We start from the raw sequence: 14,905 nt of genomic DNA on the forward strand, positions 1-14,905 counted from the left end.
AAATATAGAAGAAAAATAAGAAACCAAGACACCCACTAAAACAGGCACAGTAAACACATTTCACTGCAGAGGTTTGCGATGCACTATATGAGTTACAGACCGCGAAAGGTTTAGTTCCTAAAGTATAAAACAAATTGGAGAAACACTGATAACTCTTTCAGTTCAGAGATATTTGTTTAAAAATAGAAATTCCAGAATTAAGCATCAATATGGTCGGTTTCTTTTGGTAAAAGGGAATGAACCAGAAATATGCAATAATACTTATGTTGCACCTTAAATGTATGGTAAATTAGTTCCTGAAAAGTGGAAGGAATTATTCCTACATTTTCAATATTCAACCATATGGAATAATCCCGAGCCTGTAGAACACATCTGGCAAAGCAATTGTATAGTTCATGTAAGCTTCAAACACCCACAGACACAAACCTGTATTCCAAGAGCAACAAACTGTACTATTAACAGTCCCTTAATGCACACCACTCAGAGCAATTGTATACACAATAGCTGAGGATTTCCTATTTCAGGGACACATTTTATTTGTCTCCGTGACCATATTGCATGAACCAGTATATACCAGTAAAGCGACATGTTTTGATGTTGCAATATAAAAGAGTTCACTGTTTTCAGAAATAGCTGATTGAGTCAATAGATGCCACACATTCATCAAAAAGGTTGAAAAAAATAAATATTGAAGACATGGATATTAGACTGGTGCACAAACCTGGATGGGTGGGATGTCTGGCAGAGAGGGAAGGTTCTCTGGGTTTGTTACAGATGGAATTAACTCTATAGAAGTAACAGATGGACTTGTTGGGCCTCTATTTGCATTTGCCATGGATGCTGTGGTAGGACTAGTTGGATTAATTGTATTATTGTGGATTGAGACGACTGGAAATGGACCAGCATGCCCAGGGTTTGAATGATGCTAAAGGAAAAAGAAAAGAAATTAAAGTATGTTTTGCAGACATCCAATATAAGGATCACCACACCATAAACAGTTTACTCTAGCAATCCAGAGAATGAAAACAAATATTTTTCAAACAAGATATTTTAGTTTATTGAAGAGCTTTTTATATGCACTCACACAAAAGGAAATGCTGTATGCCTCAGTCTGGCATAAATATGCTACATTCCATATAAGTAAAGAAAGCAGCAGCAGTCTTAACCCAAAGCCAACCAACCATGTATACATGGCAACATTTCATATATCAATCTAGAGACAGAGCTCTTATGTACTGTGATCTGCTGACACTAACAGCAGCTCCAACATGGCTGCCATTTCTCCCCACATCAACACCTGGCCACATTAATATATAAAACCTGGTCAGCGTGTATTACAGATCTGTTGGATTTAAAAACAGAATGGCATCCTGGCTGGTTTACAAAGCAATAGGTACAGTTCGATTGTTTGATGGACAGCTGTGCAGATGAGAAAGTGGTTGAACAGGTGAATATTCAAAACAAGGAGTCCATATAATTACTGCCGAGTAAAATTTAAACCAGGCCTGTCCAACCTGCGGCCTTCCTGATGTTGTGAAACTACAAGTCCCAGCATAACCTTCCAGCTATCAACAGGTTGTCTACTGGCAAAGCATGCTGGGGCTTGTAGTTTCACAACACCTGGAGGGCCGCAGGTTGGACAGGCCTGATTTAAACCTTCAGCAAAAAATCCCACTGTGTAAAGATGAACATTTTGCACATTTCATTAATATGCTGCTTGTGTCTAGACAACTTTTATTTTTCTTTGCAGGGTTCAATTTTAAGGTTTGCAGCCAGATAGATAGATAGATATAGATATATATATATATATATATATATATATATAGATATATAGATATATATATATATATATATATATATAAAAATACATGTTTTGTCTTAGCACATCAATGTTCCATAGGACTGAAAAACCATCCTCATAGAAGTATTCATGAAAAGCCGGCTGACTATATGTTTCTATATAAAAAAAATGAAGCTCATCAGCATGATGTCTATATTTTCTTCTTTATCCAAACAAATTTGTACAAGTAGACACACATTTACATGTGTCTAATTCTAATGAACTTGCTGTCTTTTTATTCTTACAGATTTTGGGGCAATGTACCATTACAAAATTATCCACAAACAGGAGTTTACATCAATGTGTTGTATAAAATATTGTCAAGATATTTTGGGACCAAGTCAAATTGTAACTTTTGCCACAAACACAGATTAAATGAGAAAAGAACCTACAGTGATGCTGGAAATTTAGAGTGAGTTTCTAATTTACAAACCTCATCTGGATACATGGACTTAAATGGAAGCGACAGTCCCTCATCGAAATTATTTTCTTTTTAGCCCTAACTGGCTAAGTAGAGCACACAAATGTGTGTATACCACCAAATAAATTGGCAAATATTTTAGAAAGAACAATGAAAATCAGAATGCTAACCTACTTATAACTGTTTGATTAAAAATAAAATGTTGATTATACCAAGACAACTGTCAAGTGTAAACAAAAATAATGTATTCACCTGTCTTTGGAGATGAGGTTGCATCATTGAGTACTGAGGTCCATTGTGACGAGGTACACCTGGCATACGATTGGCATTCTGAGCTGCATTCTGTGCCATTCTCATTTGATGCGCTTGAAAAGGTACGCAGTTCATATTATTTCTCTGCATGCTTTGCATGCTGATTAACCTTGGAGGCTGCAAAAGGTTTCAACCTCTGGTTAGTACTGTCACATAATATGTTACAGTGCTTAAAGGTTGGCAATTCCAACCGAATAGCAAACTACCGTTGTAAAACAAATTTATCAAAAAATATTATTAAAATGTTCATCTCTCTCTCTCTCACTTGACACAATGTAAAGAAACAAGACACCTGGATTCTAATTATGTACTGGATATCCTGGATATACCTAGTGAACCTTTCCAGAAATATATTCCTCAAGATATTCATAACCTGTCAGGCCATCATGCAATTCATACAGTCTTTCTACAGGATATAACACTCTGGTACAAGTAATACACTGATAATTGACTCATTCAACAGCAACCACTATTGTAAATGGTCGAAAAACTGTAGAAGCCCTGTCCTTTAGCTGCTGACAAAACAACCATAAGACAGACCTGTTAGAAACTTAAGGACGTAAAAATTTATTTTAGCAGGGATTCTTACATTATTCTTACCAAAAACATTTTCGCAGGTGATCCTTATTTACTAGGTAAACTAACGAACTGCCTCAGTCACACTTGACCTGACAATGCAGTTACCATTTTTTGCACATTTAAACTCTAACATGTATTGATAATGTTATTTACAAAACATTTGCTGCACTTCTTTGCAAAAAGATTTTAAATAAAACATTATAAAACAGCAAACTGCATTTGTAATAAGAAAATAAGTGTTTCACAAAATTTGTATGCAAAACTTGGTAAAAAGTCAATTCAACTTTCAATTGGAAGAAAGAGCACGATCAAACTTCTTTAAAATCTATGGTGAAATCATTAGTGTACAAGTTCTGTTCTCTAAAACAATTTAGAGATGACATAACTAAGGAACTTTAATTAGTAATATATTAAATTCAATAGTAGTATACTACAAAACATTAGCCAATGTAACTTATTTAAAGAAATGTGTCATAACTTGCCATTGTAGTCTTTGGGACAAACCCTTCTCTCCATTGTACTTGCCTGTTGATGCATTGCTTGAGGGCCAGATGGCCTTTGATGCGGTCCAGGTGGTTGGACCATCCTCATTTGCTGGAGCTGCTGGTGTTTCTGAGCATACACCTGCTGTTGCATATGCTGGAGTCTGAGTTGTGCTAGGTTAATTTGTGCAGGGGCTTTATTTACATGGTTTGTTGCCTGGGGAACTTGACCAACCACCACATTGGGCGCATATGCAGTAGTTGGCTTATTTTCAACAATAAGATTACCTGTAAGAAACAAAAAGGATAACTCAAGTAAGGGCTAGCTGGAAATTGGGATCATTACAGAGGCAGAAATACTAGAAAAATTATGCATATAAAATATCAGAATACTCTACTTTACATCATATAATAGAAACAATGACACCATTCTACAAACTGCAATAATATAAAATAATTAATTTTTTTCTTTTTAAGAGGTGCACAATCTGTGTTAGAGCACAGCAGGTGGGGTCCCAGAATCTGCTGTCACCCAATTCAAAGCTATTTAACACAAGGATGAACACCATAGTTCTAGCCTTAATGCATCTTAGTTATAAGGCATTTTCTGGTATGAAGTCCAAGGGGTATATTTATTAAACTGCGGGTTTGAAAAAGTGGAGATGTTGCCTATAACTACAAATCAGATTCTAGCTGTCATTTTGCAGACTAAGTAAATAAGTAGAATCTACTTGCTATAGGCAACATCTCCATTTTTTTCAAACCCTAAGTCTTCATACTGTAGAAAACAGTAGTATACATTTTCATCAATTCGTCTACAAGAAACTATGACTACATGAAATTTACTGTCTGTAATGGTTTCAGCATGTAGTTAAATCAGAAATGTATTGCAACACAAGTTTTTGCAACTTTTTTTCTCCATTATATATAAAATTATCCTTCTAGAGTCACAACTAACAACATTGCAAGTACTTGTCATTTTCACCAAAACCAATACTACATTGTAATGGCAATACTAGATAGACCATCTCACATGTAAATGTTCAATTAACTTGACTTTAACATTGTGCAAACTAAATTTCCATCTCATTGAATTAAGCCGCAATGTGTGGTTGCTGTCCTAAATACACCATTTCTATGACTAAGGAAACCTCTCAGCTAATAAGAAACAGGCAAGACAATACCCTGTAAACAAGCCATCCCCGCTTTGCTAGTGTGCAGCTCCTCCACCAGGTGAGGTCATACCTTCTCACCGCCACACGCTGTATAAGCGTAGGATTAAGAAGAAGCATAGCAGGCTCAGGCAGGGAGCCACACATCTCAATATACAGTATATCAACATGTAAACTTAGTGGTATTTATTATTAGAAGTAAAACAACTCCCGAGATGTTTTAAGGATCCAGTTATCATTTGGAGTAATGTATGTTGAAGGGGGATTCTGTGTCATCACAAACCGCATCCTTGGTTTTTCTCCTTGAGGATGAAGTGTGCAGTCTCCTATCTATATTAACATAGTTTACCCACTATTTGATTGATAGCATTTTTATATGCAGTCTCCTGTATATCGATTGATCCCATTTTCACATTTACAAAGTTTTCTTCTAGCAAACAATGGCCGAGAAAAATCCCCATTCAGAGAGATGCATTTACTATTGAGAGAAATAGTATTTAATCAGACCGTCGGATGGACATCAGATGGCCCTTCATAATTTCCAGCTCCAGGTCCCTGCACACAACTACATTTTTCTAGAACTGGCTAAAAACACACATTCAACTTTAGCAACACTTCTTTAATACATTTAGGATATTTGGTTTGGGATACATTTACAATAATAAAAGAGAACAAAACAAGTTATCCAGCCACTGACTAGAACTTACAATTATGAAGATTCGCTATTTCAGCTGTAACATTGGACTAAGAATTTGAGACAGATCGGGGAAGCTTCATTTTACATTGCATATTGCTCTATACAGAAAGTTTACTGTACGACAATTAAAAAGGGTAAAAAAAATAAATCACTGTTGTGTAAATATTTAAGCATGATTTAAGAATTTTTTTTCCAGACTACAGACCAATCTTTTCAGACTGCAACTGTCAGGTTCACTTTATATAAAGTCCTGCAGGATTCCGCTTGCTAGAGTAACTGGCACTACTCTCACATTTAATCATACACATTCACCTCAGGTTGTCACACCATTACTGTGCCTGTCCAACAGGGATACTTTGACGCATGTCACAAGCAGACTTCTTAGTGATCTAATGCAGTTAGAAAAATAACACTCCAAGCTTGAGTCTGGCAACAGTATGAAATACTATTTTATACCAATTATGTGTAATTCAAGCACAGTGCTATCTCTATCAGAAATTAAAAGGACATTAAACTAGAAGTCACTTAGTTTGAAAACAGGGTTATACTTCTGAAGGAAGCTGTTCTTCAAAATGTACTTTTTAAACACATACAGCGCATATCATTTGATAAGGTAGTGAAATACAAATACTGGTAAAATAAATTTCTGTATTTTATGTATCTTGCTATATAAAGCAACCTTCATTTGTCATGTCATATTTTTAAGAAATTCTACGGGCAGGAATTAACGATACAGTCTAGCACCACTGTTCAATAATTACTTTCCTATACCATTGGTAAGTTACACAAATATTCCTTATAACATGACCATTAATCTCACCCCACGAGCCTATGTGTGATCCTTGACGCAGAAACACCCTTTGTTCCCCACAGACTATTTAAATCATGTTGCATACATTTAAAAACCAATTCCAGAATATGCACATAATTTACAAAACACTGCAAAAACTCTAGTTCATGCACTAATCTCCCGCATTGACTATTGCAACTCTCTCCATAGTGGTCTTCCCCAAATCAGACTTCCCTACAATCTATTTTCCAAGAAAGGGCATTGATATTCTTTGCAAATCGTTTTTCCTCTGCTGAACCACACGGTCAGTCTGTACATCGGTTGCCCTTTTTGTACCTAATCCAATATAAAATACTTCTACTAATCTACAAGGCCATCAACAAAACTGCATACATCACCTCACTTGTCTCAAAATAGTTCCCAACTAGACACCTCTATTCTGCACAAGATCTGCATCCACTCTATGGAATGCCCTCCCTCACACAATAAAACTTTGGTCTGGTCTACAAACATTCTAGTGTTCTCTGAAAACCCACCTCTTCAGGCAAGCTTATAAAATGACTAAACTACACAAGGTTACCCTATTAAAACTCTTTACACAATTCACACGAGTCAACAACCCTCTGACCCCTGACCAACACTGCTGTGTGACAGGATAATATAGAATACAAATAACATTTTAGCTTTGCATACCGGCTGGACCCAAATGCAATATGCAGACTTAACCTCATGTGTCAAACGTCCATGGTCCCATAGATTGTAAGCTTGCGAGCAGGGACTTCTCATCTCTTTTATTAATGTGTTTGCCCCAATTGTAAACTGTTACAGAATTTGCTAGCGCTACATAATAATGAGAAATAAAGCCAGTACATATTTTCTCTGAAAAGATTTCTCCCTTGTACCGTATGGATTGCCTGTTTAATTTACCTATATAAAAGTACAAATGGACATGCACAATTGTGGTTCTCTCCATGCTAAAAAAACACAACCCAATATCCTGGAAAGTATTGTGCAGTAGTGTTAAAATTCAAAATATTTACCAAAAGAGCTGTAATCCCATCTCAAGTGCATTTTCAATGACCTGCAAGTAGGCCAATGTTATATTGTGATCTAAATTAACTTGCCAAAATCAGTCAGCCACACAGTAATTGTTCGTTGACAGTACAATACACAATAAATCAGACACCTCGATCGCAACCAGGTTCACTAATTATCTGTAAGAACTAATTTACAAATATGCATGTATAAACATGGACTTTACACTGAACATAAACATTGTATTTTATTCAGAATATCCTGATTTGGCCCCAATGAAGGATATCCTATATATCTGTTAAAGAGGCACCCGCATTGATAAATCTCAAATAATTTTTTTTTCAAACATGTCAAATTGATTATTTTTGTAGAGGAAGAGTCTGTCACTACCATAAGTATATACTGCTGACTACCTAAAAATCCATTTAATGGTGCTCCCATGTTCTGTCTTACCTCATATGCCTTGCTTCCAATAACAGGTTTTGCGAATACAGCACACTTATTACAGTAAGATGAAGATAATAAAGGATCCAACAGAACACAGGATCTCTGTCAAGCAGCTGTCAGACCTCACTGTTGTTCCAACCTGTTGCGCTATCTAATAAAAGTATTGCTAGCCAAAAACACTTCCTTCTCTTAAAAGGCAGTGTAAACAATGGAATGATACAATATTTATGTTTAAAAAAAAATAATTCTATGAATATGCTTCCAGTCCTTTTAATACAGTTGTGTTGATATATTTTTTTAAGAATGATTTTATATTCGTGAAAAAACGTAAAAATTGTAAACATTTTAACTTTACCTAAATTAACTACATTCTTTGCCCAGAAGGTTGGATCACAATGAAATCGTATTGCTCCATTTGCTGCAGGAACCGGGTCACATCGCGCCTTTAAGATATGACGTAACTGGAACGTAATCTGGAAGAAAAGGTTACAGGATATTTAAAATTGAAGAACAAACCATTTGATATTAAGGTTTTCTCAGTTGACCAAATACAAATACTGCAATTAAATTAGTCTTATTAACTTTGTGATTCAACAACATTAAGTTATAGAGTTTACTTAAAACCTCAAATCCACAGAGGTTTGTACCTTGTATTTTCTCCAAGATGAAGTCTTAATAGCAGCTAAAAATCTTGTTTCAACACTATGCTTGATCATCATTGGTCCAGGAACTGTTGGCCTAATATAGCATCATGCTTCGAAAAGTGGACACCAACAATTAAAATATATTCACACTAATACTAGTGCTAAAAAGGTAAAAGACCCACATACTCTGTGAAACAAGGCTGCATGTCCTGTTTCATCACTTCCCATTTATAGTTTGTTTTTTCAATCTTAATATAAACAGTTTAGTGTGTGTGATGGTTGGTTTTTCCTTTTTCTTCCCCAAAGTCATTAAGTGTCTGGTACACTATAAAATGTTTCTTCCTTATTTATTAACAGTTTTTACTTTCAATTTAGAGATAATTATGTTATGGCTTGTTCTACACTGCGAGTGCTAAATCAGTGCATTATTTTTGGAATGAGACTTACCAGACGTTTGCTGTATAACAACGCTGTGCTGCTGCCACTTGCTATAGCCCAGTTTGTGAAATTCATCACATGTTTCACTTGTCTGGAGAGGCCTGTTATATCATTTTGTTGCTGTACAAGTTTCATCTGTCGTTCCTTTGTGACACTCTGATGAAAGACAATCCAACTGGTTATTCATATTCTTTTAATACATTAACACCACACCTGTAAGTGCCTTCACAAAACAAACAACTTTCATGCCAGAACTCAGACTATAAACTTATTTTCAGGTTAATCCATTCTCTGTTTGGAAAAGCAACTCATAATTTCGTTTATTTTGCCAAAATAAAAGCCGCTTTATTGCTTAATGCCAGTGGTCCACCTTTTCCCATTGCACCGTATTATATGGACAGCCAGTATTAGGCCACAAGAGATTTGCTTCTTGCCTTTGGCAAGAAGCAAATATTGCCCTAGGCAAAAAAAAAATAATCAGTTATTATATAAACTTACATCTACCACATTTTGCTACCTAACCTCACACAATTTCTTCTTATTTTTTAGGTCCAACTTAATTTAGAGAGGCTTATATTTATAAGAAGAAAAAAAAAAACCACACACAAATCACATTATAACAAGAAAGTCAAGATGCATCAAGAATGCCTTTATACAGGTAACAAACTCTAAAACCTATAGATGAATGTAAAACTCCTAAGTAATATTCTTCTATAAGCCAATGTACAGGATACATTCTGTCTTCTAGATTTCTCCCAAGGTACAAAAAGGTAGCTTGATATATAGTCTGATTATGCAACACAATATGAGTACTACACATGGCTCTACAGAGCTAAGCAGCAAAGTTGATTGCAATACCATAAACATACAGTTGTCTACAACCTTGCTTGCTTAAGCTAGCAAGCGATTGAAGCACATGAATGAGACTTTGTGCTATTCAAAAGTTCTTGTAAAGACACAGTGCACCTGTACAGCCTATTCCAAATCAATAAAACTATTTCATTTGTGCAACATTTATAATACAATTATATACAGCATAGTCTAAAAAAAAAAAAAAAGATGACACAAACATTTACAGCATTTGTACAATTCTACAGACCAACAAAAAAAGGAGACTTTAAAAGTGATCATTGATCCATGTAAACACATACTAATTCTGTGTCCAAAGGAATTTAGGGGGGGGGGGGGGGGGGGCTAGATAAAAGCATAATGTAATTAACCGAAATAACTTTAGCAATATTCGGCTTATAGTGTAAAGTAGTAAATTTGCATCAGGAGAACTTTATTTAAAAGGATTTTGTTTTCATCCAGAGGGGTCACAAAATAGAGCCTAAGACAGGGATACCCAAAGTGGTCAATATCAATCATCAAAGGGTCAATAAGTCAATCAATGGAGTCGATAAACCGCAGGGGGTCAAAATATGATAACAAATGCCTGGTGGGGCTCAATTTTATACCTAGAAGTGTCCTTGTGGGCTGCCTAAATTTATTTCTTCTCTCACTGTAAACTTCATTCCAAGATTTTAACTCAAAATAAGTGGTCTAAAAACTAGAAGAATTTCCTGCCTTCAAAATATTGCGTTTCCTTAGCTTCTGAATTCAAGTGGTTTAGAATCCTTTCATGAAGTTGCTCTTTTAAATACTGCTACAAAATACCACATGTTCTTGAAAACCTATATTATTTATGAAGTTATCTTTATATTGTATTTACTTTTTATTATTATTTTTGCCTGGGATCACTAAAGGACTCAAAAAACTTTTGGGAACCCTTGCCCTAAGGTCTGTTTTGTAAATATGACCCCATCCTGCTTTCTATATACACTCTTTACTAAAGTGTACATAGAACTTAACTGTCCTGAAGCTCCTGCGATCATCTGGGGACCAGTCAATAGTTACAAACTGAACATCAAGTTTGACCCCAGATATGCATATAGACTTTCGAACTACAGCGTTCAAATCTAATGTCGGCAGGGTGACACAGATGACTGTACTTAAAGTTATCCTTTAACTCGTCGATAGGTGTCAGTCATCAAGCTGGTTAGGCGTGAACAAAATGTATAATTTGATTAGTTAGGCTTTTCTTTTTTGTAGCAGAGGCAAACTATAGTAGTCTATAAATCTGAATATGCCCCTAAACATGTTAAAACCTGACAATTCAATTAAGTTTCTGGTTTGCGGGGACGCGTCGTAACGGGCCAAGAAGTCAATCCACTTTACCGCAATAACAGATTTTCCTGCGCACCCGCATAGGGTTTTGTAGAAAAATATGCGTTATTGCGGTAACGTATTACCGGCAATATTGCGCAGGTCCCGCAGTAACGGGCGTTACTGCGGACCGGAAGCCTGATTGAATATGCCCCTTAGAGTCAATAAGTCTGTTTTTTTCTGTTGTGTTACTTCTGTGTTTTAGAACTCACACCTCTAAGCCAAAAAAGGATAGTCTAAAACCAATTATGTAAATTAAACAAGACAAGAGTAGTCATGTCCAACATAATATGAAAAACTGGCCATGCTAGCTATTAAATTAAAAAAAATGTATACAATAGCACAAGAAAAAAAAAAAACAGATCAACGAGCAGTGAAAGCATGCATTAGTGCATTAATATTCAAATGGGTTTTACCGCGATTCTCAGACTAGTGAATAAAAATCTTATTAGCAGATTCAATCTCTCTCCATAAAGTAAAGGATAGCATGATTTGACAGAGTAAATAGTGTTTTTACAATATTATTTGCAATGGAAAACTAAGCATAACGTATTCAAAACAGAATTACTGAGACGGAAGTAGAACAACTTACATTATTTCCATATATTTGCTAAATTTACTTAGTGTCTATAGAAGGTAAACATCCATTGATCAGGACACAAATGAAGGTAAAATTTCCTTAAAGTCACACACTGTAGTTTGAATCTACAAGCAATAAAACTTTGATTTCTCTTATTGGTAATCTAAATCATCCAATCGGAAGGAAACGGGGGACACAACACCATTTCTCTCTGTTGGCCAGGGAGGCAGTTTTGCTACCTCTGGAAAAGCAACACCAAATCCCATGAATGACACATACTTATTAAGAAATGTACCAAACTAGACTGTCAGAAATGATTAAAAAAAAACACCAATTAAAAACAGATGCCTACACATTCATGTTTTCAAATAAAATACAACTGAAATAGCTCTGCACTCATAGTAAAATAACACTTCCACATTTGGCCATACCCACTATACCGTTTAGATATCGATATTTAAACTGTCATAATAAGAGTAGCTGTCTTACATCTAAGAATCCCTTCCTCTCCCCATAAAAAAAAAAAGTCAAAACAAAAAGTAGAAAAACGTAAAATTAAAATAAAATTGATGATTAGACACATCACTAGAAATTCACCCCATAGTATATTGTACTTTATTTTTTTAATGGATACCTTAATTTGCAACTGTTAATGACTTAGTTTTGTGTCCACAATCATTTACAGAGAATGTCATAATTTACAAATGGTTACCAACACATTCCACAAGCAATAGTTTACTATGCATATAGCAATTGCAAAAAATTACTTTCAAAGTAAAATCACAGTGCTTGATTAACTGTCTTCCTGGGGTTCACATACACATTAAGGACACAAGAAGTAGACTATAAAAGATACATTTATATAGATTTTTTTTTTCTTTAAGTTTTAACGATTAAGGATTCCAGTTACATTTTAATTTCCATGACTGCAAAAAATGTCAGAGTAAAAAACATTTATCCTACCTCCAGCTGTTGCAGAAGAGATTTGCCCTTCTTATTTATTTCGTTTATTAAGGTGAAGATAGCCACTTTAATTTCCTGCTCCACTCTTTTATTGGTTTCATTCACTTCTTTTATCCTACAGAACACCAGAAATAATGAGATATTGAAAGTGACCCATGTTTGTATCATGTCACTGTATATATTGCCGAGCAAGATGAAAATCTCACAAAACACAAAAAAAAAAAAAAAAAGAAAGGAGGAAAGATATTGGGGGAGACAAGAAGACAAGACCCTTTCCTCTACAGTAATGGCATCTTGACCAGAAGGTTTGATATTCTCCCCATGCCCCCGGAATAAGGAGAATATTGAGACCTAGGCAATCTGCTAGATTGGTGGTAGGGATGTGCTATAAATGATATTTGAACTTTTAATGTAATGGAACTCTTCCAGACATCTAAAATGTGTTACATAGTGGGAGCAATTCCTGGATTACTGGCAAGTGTTGTTCAAAACAGAGCCACTCAACAAAATTGTGATTTGCCGTAAAGTGGTGCTTCTCCTCCAGGACCACAAAAAATTAATGTTTTAAAGGACTTCATTAATCATAAAAATGGCAGTTAATTTGACAATGTCTGTAATATACCAACTACTTCCACAGAGGGAAACATGAACTGTACTATACCTTCCTTTAGCTGTGAAATGTGCCATTTTTGTTACTTATGAAAATAGTACAAAAACTGTTCTACGGTTGATACTAGTTTCATGCATCTCATTAACAAAATCAATGAATTGTTGAATAAATAATCTAACATGAGTGCAGTAATGTATTCTGTATCTGAATTTTAATTACATCATTAAAAGTGTTAAATGTAATGCTGAATAAAAAGAGCAGATTATAAAAATATACTTTATAGCATTTCTCGGTATAAATCATAAGTGATGTTTTCAAACACTCATTTATCACTTTTAAACAAACAAAGGCCTCTCACATGGAAGTTTAGGTTTTGTTTCATACTACACCCTCTCAGACTATAACCATTGGATAGATCAGAGTTTCTCCAATTTTGTGAATTAAGTGTTTTTCTTATTGTGTTCAAGAAAGCATGACTGAGATATCAATGGAGAAACTGAAAAAACAATGATCACATGTATAACCGCACTTCCATGAAACTTATTCTAAAATCTCCCAATCTACATTGAACTGTAGTAAAACAAAATATATAAACGGTTTCATACATATGCCAGAAATTACATTCAAACTGAATAAACCACATTTATTAATTTAAAAAGTGTGTAAAACTACCTGTTCTGAACCTGAGTAGCAGCAAAATGCACATAATTCTTCTTTTCAAGGAGCTTTGCCAGGAGGTTTTCAATGGCGCCTTTCTGGTTCTGAAAAGCCTCCTCCAAAAATTGGTACCTGCCAAAAGAATTTTTTAAAAAATAAAAAAATAGCACATACAGTTCTATTATCAGATAGTTATCAATGGTGGTCTAATGAGGCTTTACAGCTTTACATGTGTGTTAGTTGACTTACACATTAGAAACAAAAAAGGAAGACCAATAAAAAAAAAAAAAAAGAAAGAAAAAATGACCCTTCAGAACTGGTCACGGAGCAGTACATTGTGCGGCATTTCTGTAAATGTCTAGTCTCTTCCATGACTCAGATATTAAAGGACTAATACTGTGGCCGGCTCGTGCAGCGGCCATCTTGAGATGGACTCCGACATCGGGAGGATTAATACCCGGCGGTGGGGTTAAATCACCAGCGCTAGGCACCGCGTGAATAAGCTCGATGTTTAATTGTTATACTGTAAATAAAAATGTATTTTATGTGTGCACTGCGTGAAAGCAATACCCGCCACTGCAGCAAATGAAGGGTTAAACGTAGCGCCATGTAGTTAGGTAAAATGTATTTAATGTACAGGCGCTGCAGCGCTGGTAGTTAGCCGGCATGCAGCAAGGGTTAACCCCCGGCACTGAGTGAAGCTATGTGTAACTTTAATGTGTGTATAATGTAAATGTGTTTAAATGTAGGATGTATGTGTATGGCATGTGTATGTATAATTAAAATGCACTCACCTCGGGCCAGAGGGAACTGCAGGAGCAGCCCTGGATCTTTCACCCCCTGGCAGCCAGTTTCAGTGGCTGGCAGAGGGGCTTCGACAGTAGCCTCCTGGATGCAAGTATATCCAACTAGTGCAGCGCCTCCTGGGGGACCCGGGAGGCTAAGTCAGTCACTTGTTGAAGCTCAAAGAGCTAGCAATGGGGCAGGGACTGCTGCCCCGAGGTCTGGCTGCTCTCCCCTGGTACTACTTTCG

General features: G+C 35.7%; 1 protein-coding gene across 1 annotated transcript in view; it reads right to left on the reverse strand.

Annotated features, from left to right (window-relative positions):
• The window catches only part of TRIM33 (tripartite motif containing 33), a 72,165-nt gene that overhangs the window by 13,479 nt on the left and 43,781 nt on the right, over positions 1-14,905 (reverse strand). The window contains exons 5-11 of the mRNA XM_075196293.1: positions 13,888-14,004; positions 12,606-12,720; positions 8,867-9,013; positions 8,131-8,248; positions 3,678-3,922; positions 2,514-2,690; positions 722-925 (exon numbers count right to left, since the gene is read on the reverse strand). Coding sequence (XP_075052394.1) covers positions 722-925; positions 2,514-2,690; positions 3,678-3,922; positions 8,131-8,248; positions 8,867-9,013; positions 12,606-12,720; positions 13,888-14,004 — 1,123 coding nt within the window. The remainder of the gene's footprint in view (positions 1-721; positions 926-2,513; positions 2,691-3,677; positions 3,923-8,130; positions 8,249-8,866; positions 9,014-12,605; positions 12,721-13,887; positions 14,005-14,905) is intronic.

This window comes from Mixophyes fleayi, chromosome 2 (assembly GCF_038048845.1).
Source record: "Mixophyes fleayi isolate aMixFle1 chromosome 2, aMixFle1.hap1, whole genome shotgun sequence".
Lineage (NCBI taxonomy): Eukaryota > Metazoa > Chordata > Amphibia > Anura > Limnodynastidae > Mixophyes > Mixophyes fleayi.